The sequence below is a fragment of the Geotrypetes seraphini genome, chromosome 2, assembly GCF_902459505.1.
Source record: "Geotrypetes seraphini chromosome 2, aGeoSer1.1, whole genome shotgun sequence".
NCBI lineage: Eukaryota > Metazoa > Chordata > Amphibia > Gymnophiona > Dermophiidae > Geotrypetes > Geotrypetes seraphini.
Window position 1 is genome coordinate 233,917,067 of NC_047085.1, and position 26,074 is coordinate 233,943,140.

At 46.8% G+C, this 26,074-nt stretch overlaps 1 protein-coding gene across 2 annotated transcripts in view; it reads right to left on the minus strand.

The window, feature by feature from the left end:
* LOC117355991 (phospholipase-B 81-like) overlaps nt 1–26,074 on the minus strand; it is a 197,677-nt gene that overhangs the window by 35,478 nt on the left and 136,125 nt on the right. For both annotated transcript variants that reach the window (XM_033935208.1, XM_033935209.1), the window contains one exon: nt 1,475–1,615. In XM_033935208.1, coding sequence (XP_033791099.1) covers nt 1,475–1,615 — 141 coding nt within the window. The remainder of the gene's footprint in view (nt 1–1,474; nt 1,616–26,074) is intronic.

Genomic DNA, 26,074 nt, shown 5'->3' on the forward strand with positions numbered 1-26,074 from the left:
CCCCCGGTGCCAGTCTGGTCTGAGCCTTTGACACCGGTTGCACCTGCACAAATCAAATTTCTATTTTCTCTCCCATTCCCCATCTTATTCCTTCTTCAGCCTTCCTTTTATTTTCAATGTACTCCCCATAACGATTTTTATTGTCTGTAATAACTGTTCTCTCATCCATTTCCTTGCTACCCCTTCCACCCTCTCCTGGCCTCAGGGTTCTACCATTCTCAGTGTCTTCCTTCCTCTATCCTTATAGTACTGCATCTGGTCCTTCTTCCTTCCCTGCCCACCCTCATAGCTTGACGTCTCTCTGTCTTTTCTTTCTTTCTTCCTGGATCCTGTACTCTTCCTCATTGCCCAGCATTTCTCCCACTCTCTTCCCTCACTCACATTGTCAGGCATATCTCCATCACTCCCTTCTGCTCCTGAATCCAACATCTGAATCCCTCTTTCTCCCCCATCCACCCCTTGTCTGTCTCTCTCTCTTCTCTCTCCTTCTCATTTACTCTCATGTCCAACATATCTCTCTCTCTCCCTCCCTTCCACCCTGGGTCCAATCTCTCTCTTCTCCCTCTCCTATGCAGCATTCTCTCCCTTCCATTGCCATATCCAGCATTTCTGTTTCTTTCCCACTATCCACCATCTCTCTCTGCTCCTGCCTTGTGCCCTGGGTCAAACATCTCTATCCATTCCATGCAGCATATCTCATTTCTTCCCCTCCAATCGTCATGTACAACATTTCTTCCTTTCTCCCCATGCAGTATCTCTCCCTCCCCTCTAGCCCTATGTCTCTCTCTCCTCCTCCATACATCTCTTCCACTCCTCCATGCCATACACAAGATTTCTCCCTTTCTCAACCCTCTCCACTTTTTTGTTGCATTTCTCCCTTCCTCTCCTCTGCCCCATGTCCAACACTTCTTCCTCTTTACCCCATGTGCAGCATTTTTCCTTCCTTCTTTCCCTCCCCTACCCCACTGACAATTCTTGATGAATCTCTCTTTTCCACCCTATGTCCTACACATCCTCCCCCCCATGTGTAGCATCTTTCTACCCTTCCCTATCCCACTGAAAACTCTTGTTGCATCTCTCCCTTTCTCTCCTCCACCCCATGTTCAGCACTTCTTCTCTTCCCTCTTCTCCCCTCCCATGTGCAGCATTCTTCTCCTCCCCCACTGACAACTCTCTCTCCCTCCCTCCCTAAGGCCTTGCTTCAATGGGTTGTGGCAGAGATTCCCACATGCTGCCTGCCACTAACCTGGAAGCCTCTTCCAAGGCAGAAGAGACATTTCCAGGTTAATAGCAAGCAGCATGTGGGAATTGCTGCCACGATCCATGGAAGTAACTCCTGATACTGAGTCATGCAGGCAAATTCTGCATAACTGTGCAATTCTGTGGAAGTTCTGTATTGTGCAGTCTTGCAGAATTCCACCAGGAGTATACTACCTTAGAATAGAGCTACCAGGGGAAAAAATCTGGTCCTCACCTTGCCGGAGCATGCTGGTCTGGTCCGAGTACACCACCAGTGTTGGAATTTGCTCAACAACAGTGAGCGTTCCGTTGTCAAGGCTTTTCAGAAGCTTGATCTTCTTCAAATCAAGAATCATATATTGGTTGTTATAGGTTCCTTTTGGGAAAGAAAGAAAGACAGGTATCTCTCAAATCAAATTCTCTCTTTACAGATCAAAAACATTTTCTACAATCAGAGATGCATTTCAGCATTCATGTAGTATAAAAGCAATATATCATTCAATATTGTGTGCTATATACAATTTTAATCCAATATTTTTCATAATTTTAACCAATTTTACCTTTTTTTAAACTGGGTTGCTACATAATAGTCTACAAATCCAGAAAAAAATCATACCTTGGAATACATTATAACTGCAAAACTTTCTGGCTCACTAAATTTCCTGTTTGGGACTAACCAGTTATTTTCAGGCTATTTTATGGGTCACATACAGTGGAACACTTAATTTGAGGGGGGGGAAGCTCTGTCCTAGACCCCGCCTAAGCTCCACCTCAGATCCTCCCAAGCCCCACCTCAGACCCCACCTCATAATAATAGTACTAATTGTATGGCCTCTCTCTCTCTTTCTTTCTCTCTCCTTCCCTTCCTGGCTGGGTATCTCTCTCTCTTGCTCCCTCCCTGGTAGGGTGTGTCTAACTTTCCCTCCCTCCCTCACTGTTTGAGGGTGTGTGTGTCCCTCCCTCACTAGTTGAGTATGTGTGTGTCTCTCTCCCTCCCTGGTTGAGTGTATGTCTCTCTCTCTCTCTCTCCCCCCCTTTCTGGTTGAGTGTGTGTGTCTCGCTCTCTTCCTCCCTCCCTCGTTTGGTGTCACTCTCTCTGTCCCTCCTTCCCTGGGCCTCCCTCCTTCTCTCCCTCCATGGGTTTCTCTCTTTCCTCCTCCCCACGATTGGGTATTTCTATCCTTCTTCCCAACCGCCCCCCCCCCCCCCAATGATTGGGTATCTCTCTCCTTCCTTCTTCCCTCCCTCTTCCCATTGTCTAGTATCTCTCTCCAACCTTCCCTTCCCTCACAGTGCGGTCTCTCTTCCTTCCCTCTCCCTAGGGCCCCATCTGGCACTTCTACCTACCCTGTCAGCAGTGCTTTAGTGTATCAAGCAACACTGCTGGCCGGCTGGCTGGTTGAGTCTCTATTGTCTTTATAGCAGTTGCAGCTAGGCAGGAACAGAAAGTTACTTCAACATCCTGTCCTGCATAGTCAGAAGTTACATCAGAAGGAGGGATTCAGCCGAAAGAAGGCCCCGAAATAGGTCTGCAAAATTCTTTCTTCGATTGCTGAAGCTCCAGTCCTACGGTGCAGATAGCATAGGACAGAAGGGGAGGTGGGGAAGAAGGCATACAGGGGTTGACTTACAGCAATCAAATTTTTACTGCAAGAGCAAGGCTTTTTACCACACCCATGGAGCGGTGAAATGCAATAAACAAGCTGAATTTTCCCTGTTCCCATGGTTTTATTGCAGGAACAGGTATCTGTATCATTCTCTATATTGTATCCAGTAATTTTGGGGTTGTTTGTCTAAAGATTTATTCCCACTTTTTTGAACTCAAGATGGCAGTGTTCTCCCCAGAAATTTTTTCCAGCCGGATGGCATGAAAAAGTAGCCGGGTGGGGTGGGACGGGAAAATTTGGTGGTGGGGAAAATTAAATGTGTACTATTTTTATTAGTTTATTATCATTAATTATTTTCCAACCTTTTTTAAGGTTCAACACTTGTGCCAGAATATTTTTCAGGATCTTGCAATCCTAACAAAAATTTTAAATAACAATTGTTATGACATAAACCAAGCACCACAAGTATTGTCGCTGTCAGGAAGAAAAGTAAAAACAATGAAAAAAAAAATATGGGAAACCTAATGAAGAAAAAGAAAAAAATATTCCTTGTCATCAACAGCAGATGAATCCAGAAACTAGTAGGATTATATCCATCAAGTTTCAGCTTTGAAGGTACACCTGGGCCCTCCCAGCGTCCCTACCTCACCCTCTTCAAGTGAACACCTGGAAACCTCCCAGGTCCCTTACTCTATTAGATGTGGTGCCTTCTGGACTACAGGGGTTCCTCACAGCTCCTGGATTCTACGGTGGATTTTGAAAGATATTTCTGTGGCTTAGGCCTCAGAGGAGAAATGTTCCTGTGGTTTAGGCCTTAGGGAAGGAGAAATGTTCCTGTGGCTTAGGCCTTAGTGGAGGAGAAATGTTCCTGTGGCTTTAAGGCCTCAGTGAAAGAGAAATGTTTCTGTGTCTTTAGGCCTCAGTGGAGAAATATTCCTGTGGCTTTAGGCCTCAGTGGAAGAGAAATGTTTCTGTGTCTTTAGGCCTTAGTGGAGGAGAAATGTTCCTGTGGTTTTAGGCCTCAGTGGAGGAGAAATGTTCCTGCGGCTTTAGGCCTCAGTGGAGGAGAAATGTTCCTGCGGCTTTAGGCCTCAGTGGAGGAGAAATGTTCCTGCGGCTTTAGGCCTCAGTGGAGGAGAAATGTTCCTGCAGCTTTAGGCCTCAGTGGAGGAGAAATGTTCCTGCAGCTTTAGGCCTCAGTGGAGGAGAAATGTTCCTGCGGTTTTAGGCCTCAGAGGAGAAAGGTTCCTGCGGCTCAGGCCTCAGTTGAGCTGCGGGATGGGGGCTGTACAGTGCCATTTTGGGGGGGCAACACCTGGCTCTCAGGTCCCTTCCCCCCTCCCCCCTTGAAGAACCTGGCTACCTAAGTTCCATAAGTTCACTTGTTCTGTGGGTGCGGGGCTACAGAAGTCACCATTCTCTTTGGAGAGGTGCCAGTGGGAGGAGTTTGTTACTACTTTGTCGCATAGGACAGTCGAGGTTGCTTCAGCCGTAGTTGCGCATGGGCAGCAACAGGCCCTGAGGGCGGTCAGCCAGCCAAGGCCCTTCCCTTCCGCCACAAAAGAGCGGGTGTCATGCAGTTGCCGGTGCCACCGCTGTCAGTCTTTCTCCTCTTGGAGGAGGGATACCGCCTCCGGCAGTGATTCCTTTGTCCTCACTATTCAGCAGGCCCTAGTTGAGGTTGGCCTTGGCTGGGGCACCATTTCACTGGCAGTCTAGTGTACCTTGTTTAATCCTGGCCGGCTGACAGCTGGGGCTAGGCTAGTTGTGGGCTAGCTGCAGCTCATTCTCTCTGGATCAGAGTTTTTTTCTTTCCACTCCTTCTGGGTCATTCATGTGGAGGAGTGGGCTAAAAGTTGGATCAGATATCTCAGTGTCTGATGTTGTTGCTGTATCTATTTGGGGGCTCTGGGAAAGGCACTTGTCACTTTGGGGCCCAGGTACAGTTTTGTTGTATTGCTTCTCCTCTGGCATTCTTCTTGACTTTGGTCAACAGTTTGCCTCCTGAGGGAGTTGTATAGATTTGTGCTTCAGAGGCCTTCAGTTAGAGGAGGAGTCTTCCCTTGTCACGTTTCCAGGCTTGATGCCCTAGACCCTTGCGAGGAAAAGATCTGGTCTGCGGTGGTGCTCACGGGTTTTGACATCAGCTAAGGACCATTGCCAGGCATGATGGTTCCATTCCACAGGAGGATATTTGGGGCCTGTCAGATATGATGGGAGGCTGCTTTGCACTCATTCTATTCGTGTGATGTAGCTGTGTTTTCCACAGCATAGTGCTCTCAGACAAGGATGGCTCCTTTTCACATAGGCTATGGAGGCTAGCCTCTGTATGATCGTGGGTAACATACTCTCTGGAATCTCCTTGGACACGTGCTACAGGGCAGGATTTGGGGGTGAGGGATTTCCCGTTCGCTTCTTTATTTCTCTCCCTACGTTTGGACTGCTTTGATACATCTCACTAGTCTCTGGATTTTTCTGCTGTGACTAAAGGAAAGAAAATTATCAGGTAAGGACATAATTTTACCTTCAAAGCCAACTTGCATATGCAGAAGGTATCTTCAGTTAAATATTTATTCTTCTTTTTTTTCCTAGAGGCCCAGTTGTCTGCAGCTTTCCCATAATCAAAGTCCTCAGGATCTGGGCCCTCCAAGGAGATCAGCATGAGATTATTTAGTGTGCTTTGATTCATGCGATTTCTCAAACATAACTTGATCCTTTTAAGGGCAGAAAACCCCCTTTCACATTCAGCTGTGCTCACTGGGATCACTAGCCCAATATGAGCTAGTTTGGCTAAATTTGGAAACGACTCTTTGAGCTCTGATGTTGTTGCCATTTTTAGTAAAATTTGTTTTGGATTGAAGTCTTTTGTATGATTGACTTCTGATCATTTTTGTTGCAACTGTCCATTCTTGCCTGCTACTTTCATATTTTAAAATTGGAGGGCTACCATTTTTGGAGTAATGAGCAAAAAGAATTTCAGCAGACTCACTTGAATCGTGAGTTTCTGCATTGAAAACTTTTGAAAAGCTGGAAATAGTTGGCATGTCAGGGAATCTTGCATCTAGGTGCTTGACAACTGTCTCTAGGTATTTATCATATATTACAATTTTGAATGCCATTACATCACTCTGTGTATGCGGAGATCTGACCATTCTTCTGCCAAAAGATGAAGGCTTTGAAAATATCTCCCAGGAGTGTCTTTCAACTGCATGATAGACAATTTTGTGGCGAGCAAAATTGGCTCAATTTCGGTAAGATTGACATCTTGCCTTTGCCAAGCCGTAGATAAGTTGGACAACAAAGGTAATACATCTGAAAGCATCATCAGAGAGGAAACAAAATTGTACGTTTTAATACATCTGCTTAATCCTTCAGCTGTGATGTCATTTCGTTCAGTGGCCTCTCTTTCCAGCGCAGCTATGACACTCATCATGCACTGTCGTAGTTACTGTACTGCAGAGGCATGAGACAGCCATCTAGTGTCACTGGCCATTTTCAGCTTAATCTGGGGAATGTTCAGAATATTTTGCATTTCTGTTAAACCAGCCATCCTAATTGAAGAATTTTGGAAGAAATAGAACAGCTGCCTTAAGAGGTCATTCAGTTTTGTTAAATAAGGTATGGCAGCTGCTGCTTGGGCACTTGCAAGGGCCAATCGATGGTTTACACAGTGGCAGTTGACCAAGAGTCCAGATATTTTATCTTTAAGCAGTTTTGCCACACCTTTCTGTTTCCCAATCATAACAGCTGCTCCATCTGACCCTAGTCCAACCAGATTAGCAGTTTTCAAGCCTAGTATGTCCATAGTCTCACTTAGTGTGTTGGTTATAGTCTCCGCTTTGCCATCACTCATATTGCGGGTTGATATAAAACTAATTTTGACCTGTTTAGTGACCTGGCAAACATATTTAATGTAAATAATTAATTGTTTTACAACTGAGATGTCTGTGGATTCATCACACAGAATACTGAAAAAATTTTCAGCGTGCATATTTTTCAGTATGTTAGACTTTATTTCTGATGCTAAGACATCCAGCAGCTCTTGCATTATTCTTTCTTTTTTTTTTTTTCAAAGTATTTTTATTGAGAATGGCAAAAGGTCCAGACAAGCGACCACAAGCTGTGCATAAACATACACAATGTCACAATATCACAAAAGATAAGAGGAGCAGCAACAACAAGCATGAACCAGCCTCTCCCGAATGAAAATTGCCAACAAGCGCAAGGCAAAGCGCAGCAAGAGGCCAAAACTAGGAACACACAAACCCCTTCCCAGAACCCACAACGATGAGAAGCCCGTCTAGACCCTCAGCCATAAATTTTTGTGAATATTCCCCACAGGCAACAACACCCAAACCGTTCATCAAGCACACCAGTCCTCACAACAGACGCTCACAAGACACCCAGTCACCACACAAATTGTACTATCAGACACACCTACCCCCCCACACCCAAACCCAACCCCCCCCCCCCCCGCCCCGGAGAGAGTGCAAACACGAAGTGAACCGTGATGAAGACAGCAGCAGAAATAGAAGAATTCCAGACAAGTAGGATGGCCAAAGAAAGCCCTCAAATAGAAGAGATCATGGTGAAAGAAGCTCCAGCAAGTGCTCCCACAGAGCGACATAGTGTCTCAGCTCTAACTTACTAGATTTACTGTAGGCGCGGATCTCAAATTGCGCCATCTCTCTCAGCTTGGTCCGCCATTGGGCCTGGGGAGGTGTGTCCTCGGATACCCAGTAAGTCATAATCATCTTCTTCCCCACTAGAATGGCATTGTAAAGGAATCGTCTTTGCGGGAGTGAGAAACCCTGTTCACGTAGAGACCCCTGTAAGCCCAGGAGGAGAGTGCCATAGTCCCACTCAATAGTGCTGTGAGTAACCACGTCAAGAAGGCCCAGCAGCCCCGTCCAGATAGTGAGTTTTGTGCATTCAAGGAAAGAGTGAAGGTACGTGCCAGGCTGTGATTTACATTTACTGCATGAGTCGCTTTCCCAAAGTCCTATCTGAGCCCCCCGTTGTTTAGTAATATAGACTCTGTGCAAGATTTTATACTGTAGTTCCTGGTAGTCTGCCGATTTAGAGAAGAGGCAAAGAGACTGGAAGCAGTCCAAAAATTGGGGCTCGGAAATACTCAAACCCAGGTCCCCCTCCCACCTCTCCCGTAGGGCACTCATCCCAGGAACCTGGGCAGAGAGACGGAGAACACTATACCAGTGAGACAGCCGATTGAACGCCGGCGGGGTCGCTTCAAAAATCCGATCTAATGGCCCCGCGTCCCAGCTCCGCGCATGAGTCTGCCGGGTGACCTCCCAATAGTGGCGGAGTTGAAGGAAAGAAAACAAGTACCAGGAGGGGAAGTCCCATTTCGTCTGGAGCTGTTGAAACGAGGGGAAAGTGCCTCCCGAAACAGCCATAACATCGGAAATGGTGCGACATCCACTGCGTGCCCAAGCCCTGAATATCGTCCGTCCCCAACCGGGGAGAAAACTCGCATTACCCTCAAGGGATATAAAGGGCGAAACCGCAACCGGCAGATCCTGCCTACGCCGCCACCACTGCCAGGCCCTCCTAAATGGAGCCAACAGGGCTGAGCGACCCCCCGAGCGAGCCATATGGTCCGGTTGAGAATGAAGCAGATTGAAAAACTGAAAAGGTAGGCTCCAAGATTCAACCCAGCCCTGCGGGAAGTAACGCGCTACACCGGTGTGGCCCTCGTGAATCCACCGCAGTAGGGCCGCTATATTGTACAGGCGTAAGTCAGGGACATTCAGCCCTCCCCTTCCTCTAGCCAACATTAGCTTTGTCAGAGCAACACGAGGAGCCTTAGAGCGCCAAAGAAACCGAGAAATCAAAGAATGAAAGCGGAGGACATCGGGGCGGCGAAGCCAGATCGGCACTGTCTGGAGCGGGTAAAGCAGTTTGGGGAGCATGACCATCTTCACCAATGCCACTCGACCCAGCAAACCTAGAGGGAGATCCTGCCACTGGAGGCACAGTTTCCCAATGGCGTCAAGATGACGAATAACATTCATGGAGTAAAACGTGGCCGGGTTGGTGCTGAGGTAAATACCCAGATAATGGACCGGGTGAAGCGACGGCGGAATGGGTAGTAAGGCATGCCACGGTTCCACGGGGCCGCCAGCCAGCAGCAAGAGTTCGGATTTACTACAATTAACCAGCAAGCCAGATAAGGCCCCAAATTCCCGAACAATAGTCAAAGCCGCCTCCAGGTGTATGGGAGCCCGATCCAGATATAGTAAAATGTCATCCGCAAACATGCTAATTCTGCACTCCTGTCCCCCCACTAGGATTCCACGAACCTCCGGTGCCTGACGTATTTTGATAGCTAGGGGTTCTATGGCTAACAAAAATAACAGAGGAGATAACGGGCACCCTTGCCGTGTTCCCCGCTGCAATTCAAACGCCTCCGTCAAACTCCCATTGATAAGTATACGGGCCCGAGGTTTAGTATATAAAGCTTTAATCCAATCCAAAAAACTCCCCATAAAGCCGAAGCCCTCCAATATCTGAAATAAGTACTCCCAGGAGACACTATCAAACGCTTTCTCCATGTCTAATCCCGCCACTGCCGATTGCCCTCCCCTACCCCTATGCTCGTGAATGGCCCCTAACACTTTCAACAGATTCATGGAGGCATACCGACCCGGTACGAAACCCACTTGATCCGGGTGAATCAGGTGCGGTAGATAACAATTAAGCCGCCGCGCCAGCGTCATAGCCAACACCTTGATATCCTGGTCCAGAAGAGAGATCGGGCGAAAAGAACTTACCAGGTCAGGGTCCTTCCCCGGTTTGGGCAACAATACTATATGGGCCATGTTATCAGAAAAGGGGTCGTCCCCTCTCGCCATCGCATTACACATCCTACTGAGCGGAGGAGCCACCAGGTCCCCCAAAATCCCGTAGAATTCCGGACCCAGGCCATCCGGTCCCGGAGCCTTAGCCAAAGTGAGCGAGCCGATCGTGGTAGAGATCTCCTCCGCCGTAATAGGCTCATTGAGAGACGCGGCTTGGCTCGCCGTCAACTGAAGTAACTTCAAGTCGGCAAAGAACTGTGACATAGCGTCGGCATCCAAAAATCGGCGGCCGTAAAGGGCCTGATAGTATTGAACGAATTGAGAGGCAATGTGACTCTCCCCCTCGTGGCGGACACCCCTAGAGTCTTTAATAGAAGTGATAACCTGTCTTTTTTTGTGTGGTCGGATCAAGTTGGACAGGAGCTTCCCCGTTTTACTTCCCCACCTATAAAGCTGATATCGCTGGTAATACAAGGAGGTCTCCGTTCGCTTGTTGAGGATTTCCTCAAGCTGACCCCGCACCGTCCGCATCTCCTCCCGATCCGAATCCGATAATGTGGTGATATGGGATCGACGAAGGGCGTGCAACCGAGTAGATAGCCTCAAGAGCTCCCCCTCCGTTTGCTTACGTTTGCCAGCGATATAAGCGATAATGTGCCCACGGAGTACTGCCTTTGAGGCATACCAGAATGTAACGGGGCCCACCTCCGGTGTGTCGTTTGTAAGTTGGTAATCTAACCAACGTGCCCTTAAGAAAATGCGGAACTCCGGGTCCTGGTACAAAGAAGAGGGCAACCGCCAAGAAGAGGTCCTACCCGCCGGCGCCACGCATAGACGGAGTCCCACCGGTGCGTGATCAGATAATGTGCTCTCATAAATTTCAGAGTGAGTGGCCCTAGAGAAAAGGCGGTGATCAAGGAGGAGGTAATCCAGCCTGGCATACACCTTGTGGGCATGTGAGTAAAAAGTAAAATCAGTGTCATAAGGGTGTAATGTACGCCAAACATCAACCAGTTCTAAATGTTGAGTGAGAAAGCCTACCCCACGTGTGTCGTGGTCCCGGGTCCGTGCCCGAGGCGGCTTACAATCCACACCAGGATTGGCAGTGATATTGAAATCCCCACCCACAACTAAATTGTAATCAGAGTGCTGCGAAATATGGGCCAATACAGTGGAGAAGAACTTATGACAGTAAACATTAGGTGCATACAGGTTGCACAACAATAACTTAAGACCCCAGAGCTCTCCCAGCACCAGAACGAAGCGACCCTCCGGATCCTGAATTTGCTTATGAAGATGAAAAGGAAGGTGTTTGTGAAGGAGAATGGCCACCCCCCGCTGATGGCCCGTAAAGGCCGACGAAAACACGTCCCCCACCCATCCCCTGCGTAATTTGGTATGTTCCAGCTGAGAGATATGCGTTTCCTGTAGGAAGGCTATATCCGCGCCCAACTTGCGGAGGCAAGACAGCACTCGCGATCGCTTAATAGGAGACTTGATACCATCCACATTGAATGTGAGTATCCTGAGGTCAGCCAGGATCAGTTCCAGGCGGATTGGAGCCGGGCAGAAATGAGATAGGAAAAACCGTTCCTGGGCCTCCCAGCTGGACCCAGCAGCCAGACAGCAGATACCAAGTGAGGCTGCACCCCCCCGAGGCCTTTCCCCCATGCCATCCAAACCACAATCCTAGCACAAGCACACCAACATACAAAACCCCATTCACACACCCCCAACAACCCCCCCCAGCCCCCCACACCCCTCTCCCACCCTCCCCCACCCCTCCCCAGTCGTGTAACCCATACACAAACCCTAACAAACCCACTGCCTACCCATAGCAGAACCCTCCCCCCTCCCACAAACTGTCCACCCCCAAAGGACCAGCACAGTGAACAGAAAAGAAACATGTAAGATATAATAAGTCCAAATCAAGCCGAAATAGGCTCAAGAGCAGTGCCATGCCCCGACAACTGAGGGCTAGTGTCCAGAGGTAGTCTAAAGTGGCGTGATAGAAAGCAGCCAACCTTGGATCCTAGGACCACGTGAGGGTCCAACCGATACACCATCAGGAACCAGCAGAACACAAACAACAACAGTCAGAGCGGCAAGTGTCCGCTACAGGTCAGCATCCGAGGCACCCAAAGCACAGTATAGGCCTGGCGATCGAGAATCAAGGAAGAGGGTGAGCTGCCAGATTGCCCACATAGGTGCGGGCCTCCTCCACAGTGGTTAGGGTCTCAGAGGCACCATTCCTCCAGACCCGCAGCTTGGCAGGGAAAACCAGGGCAAACTGGATCCCCCTCTTGTGAAGCTCAGTGCAGAAAGGTGACATCAACTTGCGTTGGGCAGCAACGCGCACCGAATAGTCATTAAAGACCAGTACCTTCACCCCCTCGTACTCCAGGGCTCCAGCCTTGCGATATGCCCTAAGCAGAGCTTCCTTGCCTCTCCAATTGCAGAAACGTGCAATAGCTGTGCGTGCTCTTTTGCCATCCCCCGATTTGGGGCCAATACGATGGGCTCTTTCACAGTCAAATTGCAGGCCGGAGCCCGACAGGCCCATCGTCTCCGGCAGCCATATAGTGAAGATCCGGTACAGGTCAGCATCTCCAACAGATTCTGGTAAACCAACCAGCCGCAGGTTGTTACGGCGGCTGCGATTTTCCAACTCCTCAAGTTGCTCCTGCATGTCGATGTTGGATTTGCGGAGCGCCGACATCTGAGCCTCCAAGGACGCATACGTGTCTTCCTGGCCTGAAACCCGTTGCTCCACTTCGGTGAGGCGCCGCTGCTGGGAATCAAATTTTTCGTGCACCTCATCAACTGCCGATTGCAGTTTGTTGAGGCGGTCCACCAGGGCAGCCGAAACCGATCGGGTAATTTCCTGAATCCAGTCTCCCGCAGGGATGGTGAAAGACGCTGGCTCCGCCGCCATTTTTACAGCGGGAGACTGAGGCCGATCCCGAGAGGTCTTTGCAGAGCGGATTGGCATGCCCGATGACAACGCGCCCCCAAACTTCAAAGTTAACAGCACAAGACTCCCAGCACTGCTCCCGAGGATCTCGCGGTTCAGAACGGGTGGAAAAGCGCTGAGAATTAGCCGATTTCAGCGGGATCAGGACGGAGGTCTCCGCTCCCACAACCGGTCAGGTAGGCTACATCACGTGACCCCCTCGCATTATTCTTTCTGAGGTGTAATGTGCATTTTTACCAACATTGAGATGTTGTAAAAAGGAACAACCCATTTCTTTAGTGTTCCAACAGCTTTTCAAACAACATTGTATGTGGTAACTCATTTTTTGCCAACCAATACATGGATCTTAAAGCTCCCACAAAGGCATCTCTCTGTATGTTATTTAACATAGAAACAGAAATTGATGGCAGAAAAGGGCTATAGCCCATCGAGTCTGCCCATACCAATGACCCACTCCCTGACTTTTACTCCCCTATAGATCCCACGTGAATATCCCATTTTCTCTTAAAATCTGACACGCTGTTGGCCACAATCACCTGCTGAGGCAGCTCGTTCCAATGATCGACCACCCTTTCGGTGAAGAAGTACTTCCTAGCATCACCTTGAAATTTCCCTCCCCTGATTTTCAGCGAGTGTCCTCTGGTTACCGAGGGCCCTGTAAGACTGAAGATATCATCTTTCACCTCTATACGCCCCGTGATATACTTAAAGGTCTCAATCATGTCCCCCCTCTCTCTTCGCTCCTCCAGTGAGTACATCCGCAGTTTTTTTAGCCTTTCTTCATACGTGAGATCCCTGTTCCAGCTGCCATAAGTCCTGCGTCATAAAGTCAGGCACACTGCTTTTGCCTACTATGTTGCATAGTTTGGCGTTGTCGGCAAACAGTGATACTTTTCCTCTAAGCCCTTGAATAAATTGAATAGAATCGGCCCTAAGACGGAGCCCTGAGGTACTCCACTCGTCACAGCTGACGTTTTGGAGGGGGTACCGTTTACCATCACCCTTTGAAGCCTACCATCTAGCCCAGGGGTGCCCACACTTTTTGGGCTTGCGAGCTACTTTTTAAATGACCAAGTCACAATGATCTACCAACAATAAAATTTAAAAAAAACACAATGCACACTGTACGCATAGAAAATGTTAATCATCATTCCTATTCCAGGGTTTTCAAAGAGGTCAAAGCAGATGACTCTATGCACTGTCACCTCAGTAACAACCATACAAAAGTAGACAAATACCCACCCCCTCCCTTTTTACTAAACCACGTTAGCAGTTTTTAGTGCAGGGAGCTGCGCTGAATGCCCAGCGCTGCTCTCGACACTCCTAGGCTCCCTGCGCTAAAAACCTCTATTGTGGTTTAGTAAAAGGGGACCATAGTGTAAAATATAGACAGCAGATATAAATTCAGACACATTTTGATCACAAAATTTAAAATAAAATCATTTTCCCTACCTTGTCTGGTGATTTCATGAGTCTCTGGTTGCACTTTCTTCTTCTGACTGTGCATACAATCTTTCTTCCCTTCTTTTAGCCTGTATGCTTCTTCTCCTCCAGACCTCATTTCTTCCCCCCAACTTTTCTTTCCTCTTCCCTGCCCTTTCTTTCTCTCTGCCTCCCTTTCATTTTTTTCTGTTTCTCTTCTTTCCTTCTGTCTCCCTGCCTGCCCTTTTTCTTTCTTTCTCCCTGCCCTCCCCCAAGCCACTGCCACTGCCATTGCCATCGGGGACCAGGACCCAAACGCCACCAATAACAGGCCCCAAGCTCTCCCTGCTTCGGCCAACCAGCATTCCTCACCCTGACGTCAATTCTGCCATCGGGAAGAGGAAGGCTGATCAGCCCAAGATCGCGATCGACCTATTAGGGGAAATGCTGCCGGGTCCTGCCTTCGCGGAAACAGAAAGTAAGCAGGACCCGGCAGGAAGAAGAACAAATGCTTGTCTCCCGCATTAGCCCGTAGCGAACGCTTGCTTCAGGGCTCTCAACATGTGCGCGCCGGCTTCCCTTCTCCCCTCCCCCCCCCCGGACATAACTTCCGGTTTCGGAGGGAAGAGAAGAGAAGCCGGCACGCACATGTTGAGAGCCCTGAAGCAAGCGTTCGCTACGGGCTAATGCGGGAGACAAGCATTTGTTCTTCTTCCTGCCGGGTCCTGCCTACTTTCTGTTTCCGCGAAGGCAGGACCCGGTTTTTTGTTCAGCAGCGGCAGATGACAGCTGGGCGGATCGCCCAGCTAAAAGGCCCTAGGGAGAAAGAAAACTGGAGAGGAAGGCTGATCGGCCCGTAGATCAGGACGGCAACACGAGTCTATCACAGAGCCCGGGATAGGCTCCGCGATCGACTCGCGTTGCCTTCCTGAGCTACTGGTCGATCGCGATCGACGCGTTGGGCACCCCTGATCTAGCCAATCCTTTACCCACCCTTTAGTGAATGTATCCCCTAATCCCATCGATTTTAGTTTGTTCAACAGCCTGCGGTGTGGGACGCTATCAAAAGCTTTGCTGAAGTCCAAATATATCACATCTAGGGACTCCCCGGCATCCAGATGACTGGTCACCCAGTCAAAGAAGTCAATCAGATTAGATTGGCAGGACCTTCCCCTGGTAAATCCGTGTTGGTGTGTATCATGTAAATTTTCTTCGTCTAGAATTTTGTCGAGTTTCTGTTTGATCAGTGATTCCATGAGTTTGCACACTATGGATGTAAGACACGTATGTAAGACAGTCTGTAATTTTCTGTCTCTGTTCTGCAGCCCTTTTTGTGGAGTGGAATTACGTTAGCTGTTTTCCAGTCTAGGGGTACTTTTCCCGTGCGCATGGAAAGATTGAAGAGCATGGATAGTGGTTCAGCCAGAACTTCACTCAGCTCTCTGAGTACCCTGGGGTGTAGATTGTCAGGTCCCATGGCTTTGTCTACTTTGAGTCTTGAAAGTTCGTGGTAGAGGTTACTGGGTGTAAACTCGTAATCATGAAACAGATCTTTCAATTTGACCGATTCCAGTTTGCTCTAGTACACGCTTTCCTAAAAGATCAGAAGAAGACTCAATGTGTGTTTTACTTTTTTCATGGTCCAGCAAGCTTTCTTTTCGAATTCTTGTGCATGGCATATTTACCCAAGGTAACTCCCTCCTTGGGAGGTGTTTGTTTGAATATTTCATGCACAATGAGCACCACATACCATTTTCTTTGACCATTAGCCAATCAAACTCTTTAAACCATTGTTTGCTTATGCTGGATAAGCGGTGCTTAGATTTATCAATTGGTAGAGTGGGTGCTGAAAAGATTTCCCTAGATGGACCAGCCTCTGCAATGTCTTTGTCTGAAATTGCCACATCAGCAGTTGACGCTGCACCTTCATTGGTTTATGGCGTCTCTTTTCTGAAATAACTGAGCAGTGTTGTTTTCTGAACACTTTTTTTTACTCATGTTGGTAAAATGAAAAGTACCTATGAATAAGACTTTTGAGTGGTAAAATGGGAGCCTATTGGTTATTCAGTGCACACTTACACTACGGCAGGGCAAGATATGAACAAAAAAAGGAATGGCAGATGTGTCACTTTAACAGGAGTGCTACAAGGATTTTTATTTTTTGCTCGTCTGGGCTTAACCTGCCCCAAACACTCTGTGATGAAAGACGAGGGAAAAGCAAAGCCAAGTCTGGCCCTGGACTCTTTTTTTTCCCCCCTTTCTGGAGGACCTACTGCTATTAAATATTTCTAGAGCGCTCTCAGATGTACGCAGTGCTGCAGAGTCACAAAGAGGGAAAAGCACAGCCAAGTCTGGCCCTGGACTCTTTTTTCCCCCTTTCTGGAGGATCTACTGCTACTAAATATTTCTATAGCGTTCTCAGATGTACGCAGCACTGCAGAGTCACAAAGAGAGAAAAGCACAGCCAAGTCTGGCCCTGGACTCTTTTTTTCCCCTTTCTGGAGGACCTACTGCTACTAAATATTTCTATAGCGTTCTCAGATGTACGCAGCACTGCAGAGTCACAAAGAGAGAAAAGCACAGCCAAGTCTGGCCCTGGACTCTTTTTTTCCCCTTTCTGGAGGACCTACTGCTATTAAATATTTCTATAGGTCTACCAGACAACGCAGGCTGCACAGAGTTAAAAGTAAGAAAATAGTCTTTGCTTGAAAGAGCTTACAACTTTTTTCTCTCCAAAAATACCCTGCTGAAAGCACAGAGGGAAGTTAGAACCATCAACCTAACCCGCCCAAAACTTTCTGCCTGGTCACTCAGCACAGCGGGAAACAAAAGTTCGGTCGTTGAAGGGGCGGACCTTTGGAGCGTGGGCGAAAATGTTTTAATAGGTCGATGTTAAAACACTATGCAAATTACCCTTCCCTGCTCACGGTGAAGGAGTAGGGGCGGGGAAGGGGTAATTTGCATAGCGTGCTAAGGCGTTGGACCAATCAAAATACAACCCCTTGGCGCGCTATGCAAATTACCCCTTCCCCGCCCAAACTCCACCGTGAGCTGTGGCGCGATTCGTGGAAAATCCTTTGGTCGCTAATGCTGGTTCTTCTGCTCATGCTCAGTTAGACCTGATCTGAGCGGAAGAACAGGCATTATCCGAAGTTTGCGTGCTGAATTAAATGCTGCTGAAGTTGTGGTTCAGGCAGGAAAGGTATGTTCATCTTCAAGTACGGGGTGCAGGCAAACCGGAAGAAGCAGGTGCTTGACAATACATGCGTGAACCACCTCCGAGTCGCGAATCCGATGTCAGATCCCGGAACCAGTCCGGCGCGGTCTCTGCAGCTGCAAAATGGCAGCCGGGCACTCACTTAAAGTAGCTGGGCGATGCGCCCGGCTGGAACACGCTAGGGAGAACACTGAGATGGTATACAACCCAAAGCACAGACAGACCTGAAAAATGAACTTGCAGAGCTACTGACAGTAATTTGTAATTTATCTTTAAAATCCAGCATGGTACTGGAAGATTGGAGGGTGGCCAAAATAACACCAATTTTTATAAAGGGTGAATCTGTTGGTGCCAGGCAAAATGGTATTCATTCTTTGAAGAAATGTAGTAGACTGGTGAGGCAAGATTTCCCTTAACTAAATCCATGTTGGCTCTGCCTCCTTAATCCATACTTATAAATATGCTCTTTGGTTTGCAAAGAGCCTCGCTCCAGCAAGGTGTGTGAGAACTGCGGCAACGGGAAGCCTCCTTCCCGCACTGAAACCAGCGGGCTGACCTGTTTGCAAAAAGCCCCGCTCCAGCAAGGCATATGAGATCTGCTCTGCCCCTCCCCCGATCCAGCGGGGAGCTCCATAAAAACAACTGCGGCAACGGGAAGCCTCCTTCCCGCACCGAAACTAGCGGGCCAACCTGTTTGCAAAGAGCCCCGCTCCAGCAAGGCGTGTGAGACCTGCTCTGCCCCTCCCACGATTCAGCGGGGAGCTCCATAAAAACAACTGCGGCAATGGGAAGCCTCCTTCCCGCACCAAAACCAGCGGGCTGACCTGTTTGCAAAGAGCCCCGCTCTAGCAAGGCGTGCAAGACCTGCTCCACCCCTCCCACGATCCAGCGGGGAGCTCCATAAAAACAACTGCGGCAACGGGAAGCCTCCTTCCCGCATTGAAACCAGCAGGCCGACCCGTTTGCAAAGAGCCCTGCTCCAGCAAGGCGTGTGAGACCTGCTCCACCCCTCCCCCCGATCTAGTGGGGAGCTCCATAAAAACAACTGTGGCAATGGCACGCAGCCGTTCGGCGCGCCAGCTAAGGTGCACGGCAAAGGCGCCTGCGCCTTAGCATGTGCCTTTGCGAAGCATCTGAACGGAGCATAAGGAGCCTCCCCCACTGGTCAAACTATAAGTATTTGCATGATTGGTCAACCTAATTATTATCTAATTTTATTATCTTATAAGTATTCGCATGTCTGGTAACTTAGTAAAAACTGGCACAACTAGCCAATTTACCTTGATTTAAAAAAAAAATAAAAAATTTCATACTGTCCTGCCTGCTCCACCTCCCTCCATTCAGTAGGTTTTAGTTTCATTTCCTTTAATCCTTTCTTCTAATCTCAGCACCAACATGACCAACCCTACACGATAGTTCATAGCCTTTCTCCTTCTCTACTTGCTAGGCACGAGAGGATGGGTTTCAAAAGCCTTAGCCTTCGAATCTATCCCAACCTACATTACATGGGATAGAATCTCAGGGCCTGAAAAATTTATTCGCCCCCATCGTGTCCTTCATGATTGCACGGAAACAGGTCCATTCCCAGTCTCTGTGGTCAACGCCACCTGCCATTCCTCTAGACCAGGGGTGTCAAAGTCCCTCCTCGAGGGCCGCAATCCAGTCGGGTTTTCAGGGTTTCCCAAATGAATATGCATTAAAGCAGTGCATGCACATAGATCTCATGCATATTAATTGGGGAAATCCTGAAAACCCGACTGGATTGCGGCCCTCGAGGAGGGACTTTGACACCCCTGCTCTAGACCAACGCACAAAAGAAAACGATTTCTAAAAAAATTACAATGTACTGAGCCCTCATTTTCTCTGGACCAATCCATTATCTATGGAGCATATCTGAACATTCGTTCGGTTAGGAATAAAGCCCAATTAGTCAAAGACTGGTTGGATGAAACCCACCTAGATATTTTACTTCTAACCGAAACATGGCTAATTTCCAATCAGGATGCAATCATAGGTGAAATACTACCATCAGACTACAAAATTATCCCTCTATCAAGAAACTCAAAAAGAGGAGGTGGCCTAGCTATAATTCTCTGAGATCATTTTGAGTTTCAAGTTCTAGATTCTAAACTAACCAATGACCTGGAAATTCTCACTTGCAAAATATCCAAAATGGACTGTAAAGATAACTTGATCGTTACAATATTTTATATGCCCCCTAACAAATGGAATCTAGCAAAACAAGACTTCTACAAATTCCTCCTTATAAACTCGGCACCCATAATCTTTTAGCCGGTGATGTTAATTTACACCTCGAGCAGGAAGAGAATTCTAACATAGCTGATCTACTCTCCTTCCTCACATCGCTAGGTTTTTCCAAGCCTCCCCCGACTACAACCCATAGGAAAGGTCACCACCTTGATTTGATTACTTTTCTTTCCAATGTCCCTACTATCCCCAGTGTAAGTCTCATAGGTGAAATCTGGGCTAACACCCCTTGGTCGGACCACCTTCTTCATAATTTTGAATTAAGCTGGATCAAAAAACAACCTGAAAGGAAACCAAGGACCAATCATAAAGAGAAGATGATTTGGACAAGAGGAAAACTAAATCCAGTAGAATTCTGGTCGCACTACAGCCTTATTTCCAACTCTGACTTAGACCCTAATTTTGTCCTAGAATGGAAAAATTTCAGCAATCAGGTTCTAAACCACCGAGACTTCGCAAGAAAACACTTCGTCCTTCAGACAGATGGTTTGATGCTGAGCTATTAGCTTTAAAACGAGAAGTACGTAAATTAGAAAGAACATGGTGTAAATCAGGGATAGACAACGACAGACTCAACTGGCGACTAAAAGTTAAAGAGTATAAAAGAATGATTAAAGAAAAGCATTGTAAACATTATTCCCAAATAATTAATTCCCCTTTTCTGAATAGCAAAGAACTTTTCAGAATAGTCAGTTCTCTGTTTGATATTGATTTACATAAACTCAGACCTCCCACCCTCTGCTGCAACCCTAGCCGACTACTTTGCCAGCAAAATTCATAATCTGAAATTGTCTCTCGTAGTTTCCAGCATAGAACCAATACTCAACCAACCTGCCTTAGGAAAGGAAGGTTCAATAGCAGACATGATCTGGAATCATTTCAAAAACCCAGACTGGAACCTATTTCTCAAGCTCTATTCTAAATATGCAAAATCCAATTGCCTACTAGACAACTGCCCACCCTCTATCATGAAATCTGCCCCCTCCCCATTCAAATCTGAACTTTTCAACTGGGTTTCACTATGCTTGTCCACTGACCACTCCAAGGAACCAATCTCTTCGGCTTCCAACTACAGACCCATTGCCAATATACCACTCTTCTAAAAACTTATTGAAGGTCTAGTTAATCATGACCTCATGAAATACCTAGAGAAGTTCAACATTCTTCACGACCCCCAGTCTGGTTTTCGTACAAATCATAGCACAGAAACTGTCTTAGCTTCACTGACTAATTACCTCTTCCATTTGTTTTCACTGGGAAAAAACGCCCTGGTACTTCAGTTCGACTTGAGCAGTGCCTTTGACCTGGTTGACCATGACATTTTGCTCAGATGCCTTGACTCCATTGGCATCACTGGACAGGTATTAAACTGGTTCACAGGCTTCTTAAAAAAAACGCACTTACCAGGTTCACTGTAACAAAACCTTCTTCCAATCCTGGTGCAATCCCTGAGGAGTTCCACAGGGCTCCCCTCTATCCCCCTCTCTATTCAACGTCTACATGGCCTCACTGGGACATATGTTATCTGACTTAAAACTGAAATCATATATATACGCAGATGACATCACAATTATCATTCCCATAACCTCTCTGACATAAGAGATGGTACAATTCACCTCATCTGTCCTCACCAAGATAGAACAATGGACCACACTATTCAAATTAAAACTGAACCCAGAAAAAAACAAGATTTTCTTGGCAAGTCCTACCTACAAGTTAACAAATACCTCTTTGAAATTAAACAGGTTAAACTACCCAATTAACCCTACTATCAAAATCCTTGGAGCCATCCTGGACCGATGCCTGACTTTCGAAGTCCATACTAATGCTCAGGTTAAAAAATGCTTTTCTACCCTCTGGAAACTTCGCACCATCAAACACTATTTCGACTTCCTCTCCTTTTGACTGCTGGTCCAATCACTAATCTTAAGCATCTTAGATTACTGCAACATTATATACCTGGGATCCTTTAAGAAAACCATCAAACGCTTCAGAATTGTACAGAATGCTGCCATTCGCCTCATCTACGATCTCAAAAAAATCAGATCATGTAAGCCCTTATTACAGAAAACTGCACTGGCTGCCAATGGAGGCAAGGATCATCTTCACATTTGCTTGCCTCTGCTTCAAAACCTTAACAGGCTCTTCCCCAATCTACCTGTTGGAACATTTAGAATTTTCAGGCCCCAACCGCACACGTAATGCCTACCTGTTTGCCTTCCCGTCCTTAAAGGGCTATATCTACAAGAGATTCCTTAATAGATCTCTGTCATTCCAAGCAGGCAAATGCAATAAATGTTTAACCACCCTCATTTCTAATTCACCCTCCTACCAAATTTTCAGGAAATCAATTAAAACCTATCTCTTTGATAAATTCATCTGACTCCCTCCCCGCCTTGTATCCATGCCTTGTATCTCTGATATGCCTCTGGATATACCTGACTAATCCCGATTTGCTAAGCTAATCTGAATGTCTTGTATGTAACATCGCTGTCTGTGTACAGTCTCTTCCTCTGTAAACCGCTCTGAACTGTTGTGGTACCGCGGTATACACAAATAAAGTTATTATTATTATTTTTATCTTTAAAATCCAGCATGGTACTGGAAGACTGGAGGGGGTCAATGCAATGCCAATTTTTAGAATTACAGAGCATATACATAGACATTAATTAATGAGACAAAGCCAATATGGATTCAGCTAAGGGAATTCTTGTCTCACCACATTTCTTTGAAGGGGTGAATAAACATGTGGCTAAAGGTGGGCCGGTAAATATTGTGTATCTAGATTTTCACAAGGCATTTGACAAAGTACCTCATGAAAGACTCCTGAAAGAATTAGAAAGTCATGGGATAGGAGGCAATGTCCTCTTATGGATTAAGAACTGGTTAAAAGATAGAAAATAGAGTATTCTCAATGAAGAAGAGTAGATACTGGGGTCTGTGCTGGGACTGCTGCTTTTTAACATTGATCAATAATCTAGAGATGGGAATAACTAGTGAGATAATTAACCCCCCCCCCCCCTTTTACAAAAGCACAGAGAAGCGTTGGAGCAGCACAGAGCATTCAGCGTGCTGGCTGATGCTAAAAACCTCTTCCGCGCTTTTGTAAAAGGGGGGCTAAATTTGCTGGTGACACAAAGTTAGAAACATAGAAACGCGATGGCAGATAAAGGCCAAATGGCTCATCTAGTCTGCCCATCCGCAGTAACCATTATATCTTTCTCTCTCTGAGAGATCCCACGTGCCTATCTCAGGACCTCTTGAATTCAGACACAATCTGTCTCCATCACCTCTTCCAGGAGACTGTTCACGCATCTATCCCCCTTTCTGTAAGAAAGTATTTCCTTAGATTACTCCGGAGCCTATCACCTCTTAACTTCATCCTATGCCCTCTCATTGCAGTGTTTCCTTTCAAATGAAAGGGACTCGACTCATGTTCAAGGCTGTTAAATTGCAAGAGGATTGTGAAAAATTGCAAGAGGATTTGGGAGATTAGGCATCAAAATGGCAGATGTGAGCAAATGCAAAGTGATGCATGTGGAAAAGAGAAACCTGATCAATAGCTATGTGATGCAAGGTTCCATATTAGCAGTCATTACCCAGGAAAAAGTTCTAGTTATCATCATAGATGATACGTTGAAACCCTCTGTTCAGTATGCAGTTGCAGTTAAGAATGTAAATAGAATGTTAGGAATCATCAGGAAAGGAATGGAAAATACCGAGAACGTTATAATGCCTTAGTATTGCTCCATGGTATAGCTGCACCTCGAATATTGTGTGCAATTCTGGTCACCACATCTCAAAAAAAGATATTAGAAAAGGTACAGAAATGGGCAACAAATTATAAGTGGGATGGCTTCCCTATGATGAAAGATTAAAGCAACCAGGGCAACTTGGAGAAGGAGATGAATCAGGGGAGATATGATAAGAGTTCTATAAAATACTGAGTGACGTGGAACAGGTAAGAACATAAGAATTGCCACTTCTGAGTCAGACCAGTGGTCCATCATGCCCAGCAGTCCGCTCACGCGGCGGCCCTCTGGTCTAAGACCAGCATCCTAACTGAGACTAGCCCTACCAGCGCACGTTCTTGTTCAACAGAAACTTGTCTAACTTTGTCTTGAATCCTTGGAGGGTATTTTCCTCTATAACAGCCTCTGGAAGAGCGTTCCGGTTTTCCACCACTCTCTGGGTGAAGAAGAACTTCCTTACGTTTGTACGGAATCTATCCCCTTTCAACTTTAGAGAGTGCCCTCTTGTTCTCCCTACCTTGGAGAGGGTGAACAACCTGTCCTTATCTACTAAGTCTATCCCCTTCAGTACCTTGATGTGAATCGCTTATTTACTCTTTCCAAAAATACTAGGACTAACGGGCATGCAATGAAGCTACTAAGTAGTAGATTTAAAACAAACTGGAGAACATTTTTTATTAAGATGGACTTGGGGAAATGCACTGCTTATTCCTAGGCTAAGCAGCACAAAATTTCTTATACTCTTTGGGATCTCACCGGGTACTTGTGACCTGGGCTGGCCACTGTTAGAAACAGGATGCTGGGTTTGATGGACCTTCAGTCTGTCTCAGTATGTTAGCTCTTATGTTCTGTCACTCAACATGCTACCAACTTACCTTATTTTTCTCTCCATAAGACACACTCCACCCCCCCCCCCCCCAAAGAGAGTGGAAATGTCTGTGCATCTTATGGAGAGAATATAACAGTTTTTTACATACACTCCCCCCGGTACTGTTTTAAATTATGGTGGTCCAGCGGTGTAACGGCAGGAGCAAGTTTTCCGTACTCCTGCCCCTCCCTCGCTAGATGGCTGCCTCATCATATCTTGCAGCCAGCGGTATACAAGGCAGGAGCGAGCTTTTCGCACTCCAGCCTGGCCCCGCAATGCTCCCTGAATGGCTGCCGTCAGTTCTCGTGTTACTTTTGAAGGTAAGAGTTATATATTCTTTGAACCAAGGGTGTCGGAACGGGGGGGGTGGGACGGGACCAAAGGGGCCCTGGCCTCCCCCAAAATTGGCGGTGGCCCTGTTCACCTCCTCTTTTAGCCACTCTAATTTTAAATTTTTGGCGTGTAGCATGTTATCATTTCATCCCTTCGCCCCTCCCACTCCCCAGCGGGACCTTGCGGCACATCTCTCTTCACCTTCCGACTCCCTCACCCCTCCTCCCTGGTCGCTGTTATTTAAAATCTTCGGGCAGCTGCAGCATCATCATGTTCAGTCTTCGGCCTGCCCCAGAACCCTTCATTCAGCAGTAGCCCGTCTAGGTGGGAACAGGAAGTTGCTGCTGATTGAAGGTTTACGGGCAGGCCGACGGCAGAAGGCTGATCTCGTGACGCTGTGGCTGCCTGACAATTTCCACATTTCCTCCCTGGTTGCTGTTATTTTAACTCTTTGGGCAGCCACAGCATCAACGAGATCAGCCTTCTGCCATCGGCTTGCCCTGGAAGTCTTCAATCAGCAGCGACTTCCTGTTTCCACCTAGGTGGGCTGCTGCTGAATGAAGAGTTCCGGGGCAGGCTGAAGGTTGAACTTGTTGATGCTGCGGCTTGTAGAGGTGATTCCTTCCTCACATCTAAGGTTAGGCCTCTCTCACTGATGTCAAGAAGCATGAACCATCTTCTGCAAGAAAAATCATCTTTGCTGTCTGCTGCCTGCCAGATACATTTTGGGTATGTTACAAGAACTATGTGTTTCTAGCAAGGACACATTTGACAATGGATACGTGCTCAGCTCCTGAGAAATCTGGAGGAGGTAGGAGCTGCTCTGCTGTTCTTATCTTTGGAAGGCGCCTCTCAAGGCTTTGGGACAGAAAAGGCTATCGATTCAGGTTCTGTTTCTGGATTGATCCTAGTGGGGTCATCTGACGAAAACTAAAGAGAAAGGTGTCTAATAATTACTAGTTTATGCTGGGATATATGGGAGCTTGGATCTTAGCATAGGTTTCTCTACACACACCTTCTAATAATTAAGAACTGATAAGTACCTCTTGTGACCTAGCTCTCAGATGAGCGTGAAAACAAAGAACTGCTTTTGAAACAGATCTGGTTTCTATCACATAAGGAACTGTGGCAGACCTAAATTACAGCTTTTTCTAGTGACTAACGGACTGTTCCTGATGAGAAGGATTCTATCCACTGCTGCATTGAGGAAAACGGACGAATTCCATCTCCCTGATCGAAAGAGGCCTTACCTTAACGGGATGAGACAAGAAATTTTCTACTTTATCAGCTGGGCTAGATAAAAATTCTATTGTTTTTGGGATAAGGAAAGTGAATTTCCTTTGGTGATAAGCTATCTTAGATTGCTGCTAATCAGGAATTATTATAAGGAATTACCTAGTGTGTAAGAATTAGTTGTATTTGCTCATTTAGTAACTACTGTATGATAATTATGTACTGAAATATATATGTAATCAGATATTTTGTGAGCAATAATTAGTTATTATTTACTGCTGGCTTGTGAATTATATTTTATATCTATAATAAAAATCTTTCATATAGCTCTGGTCTCTGT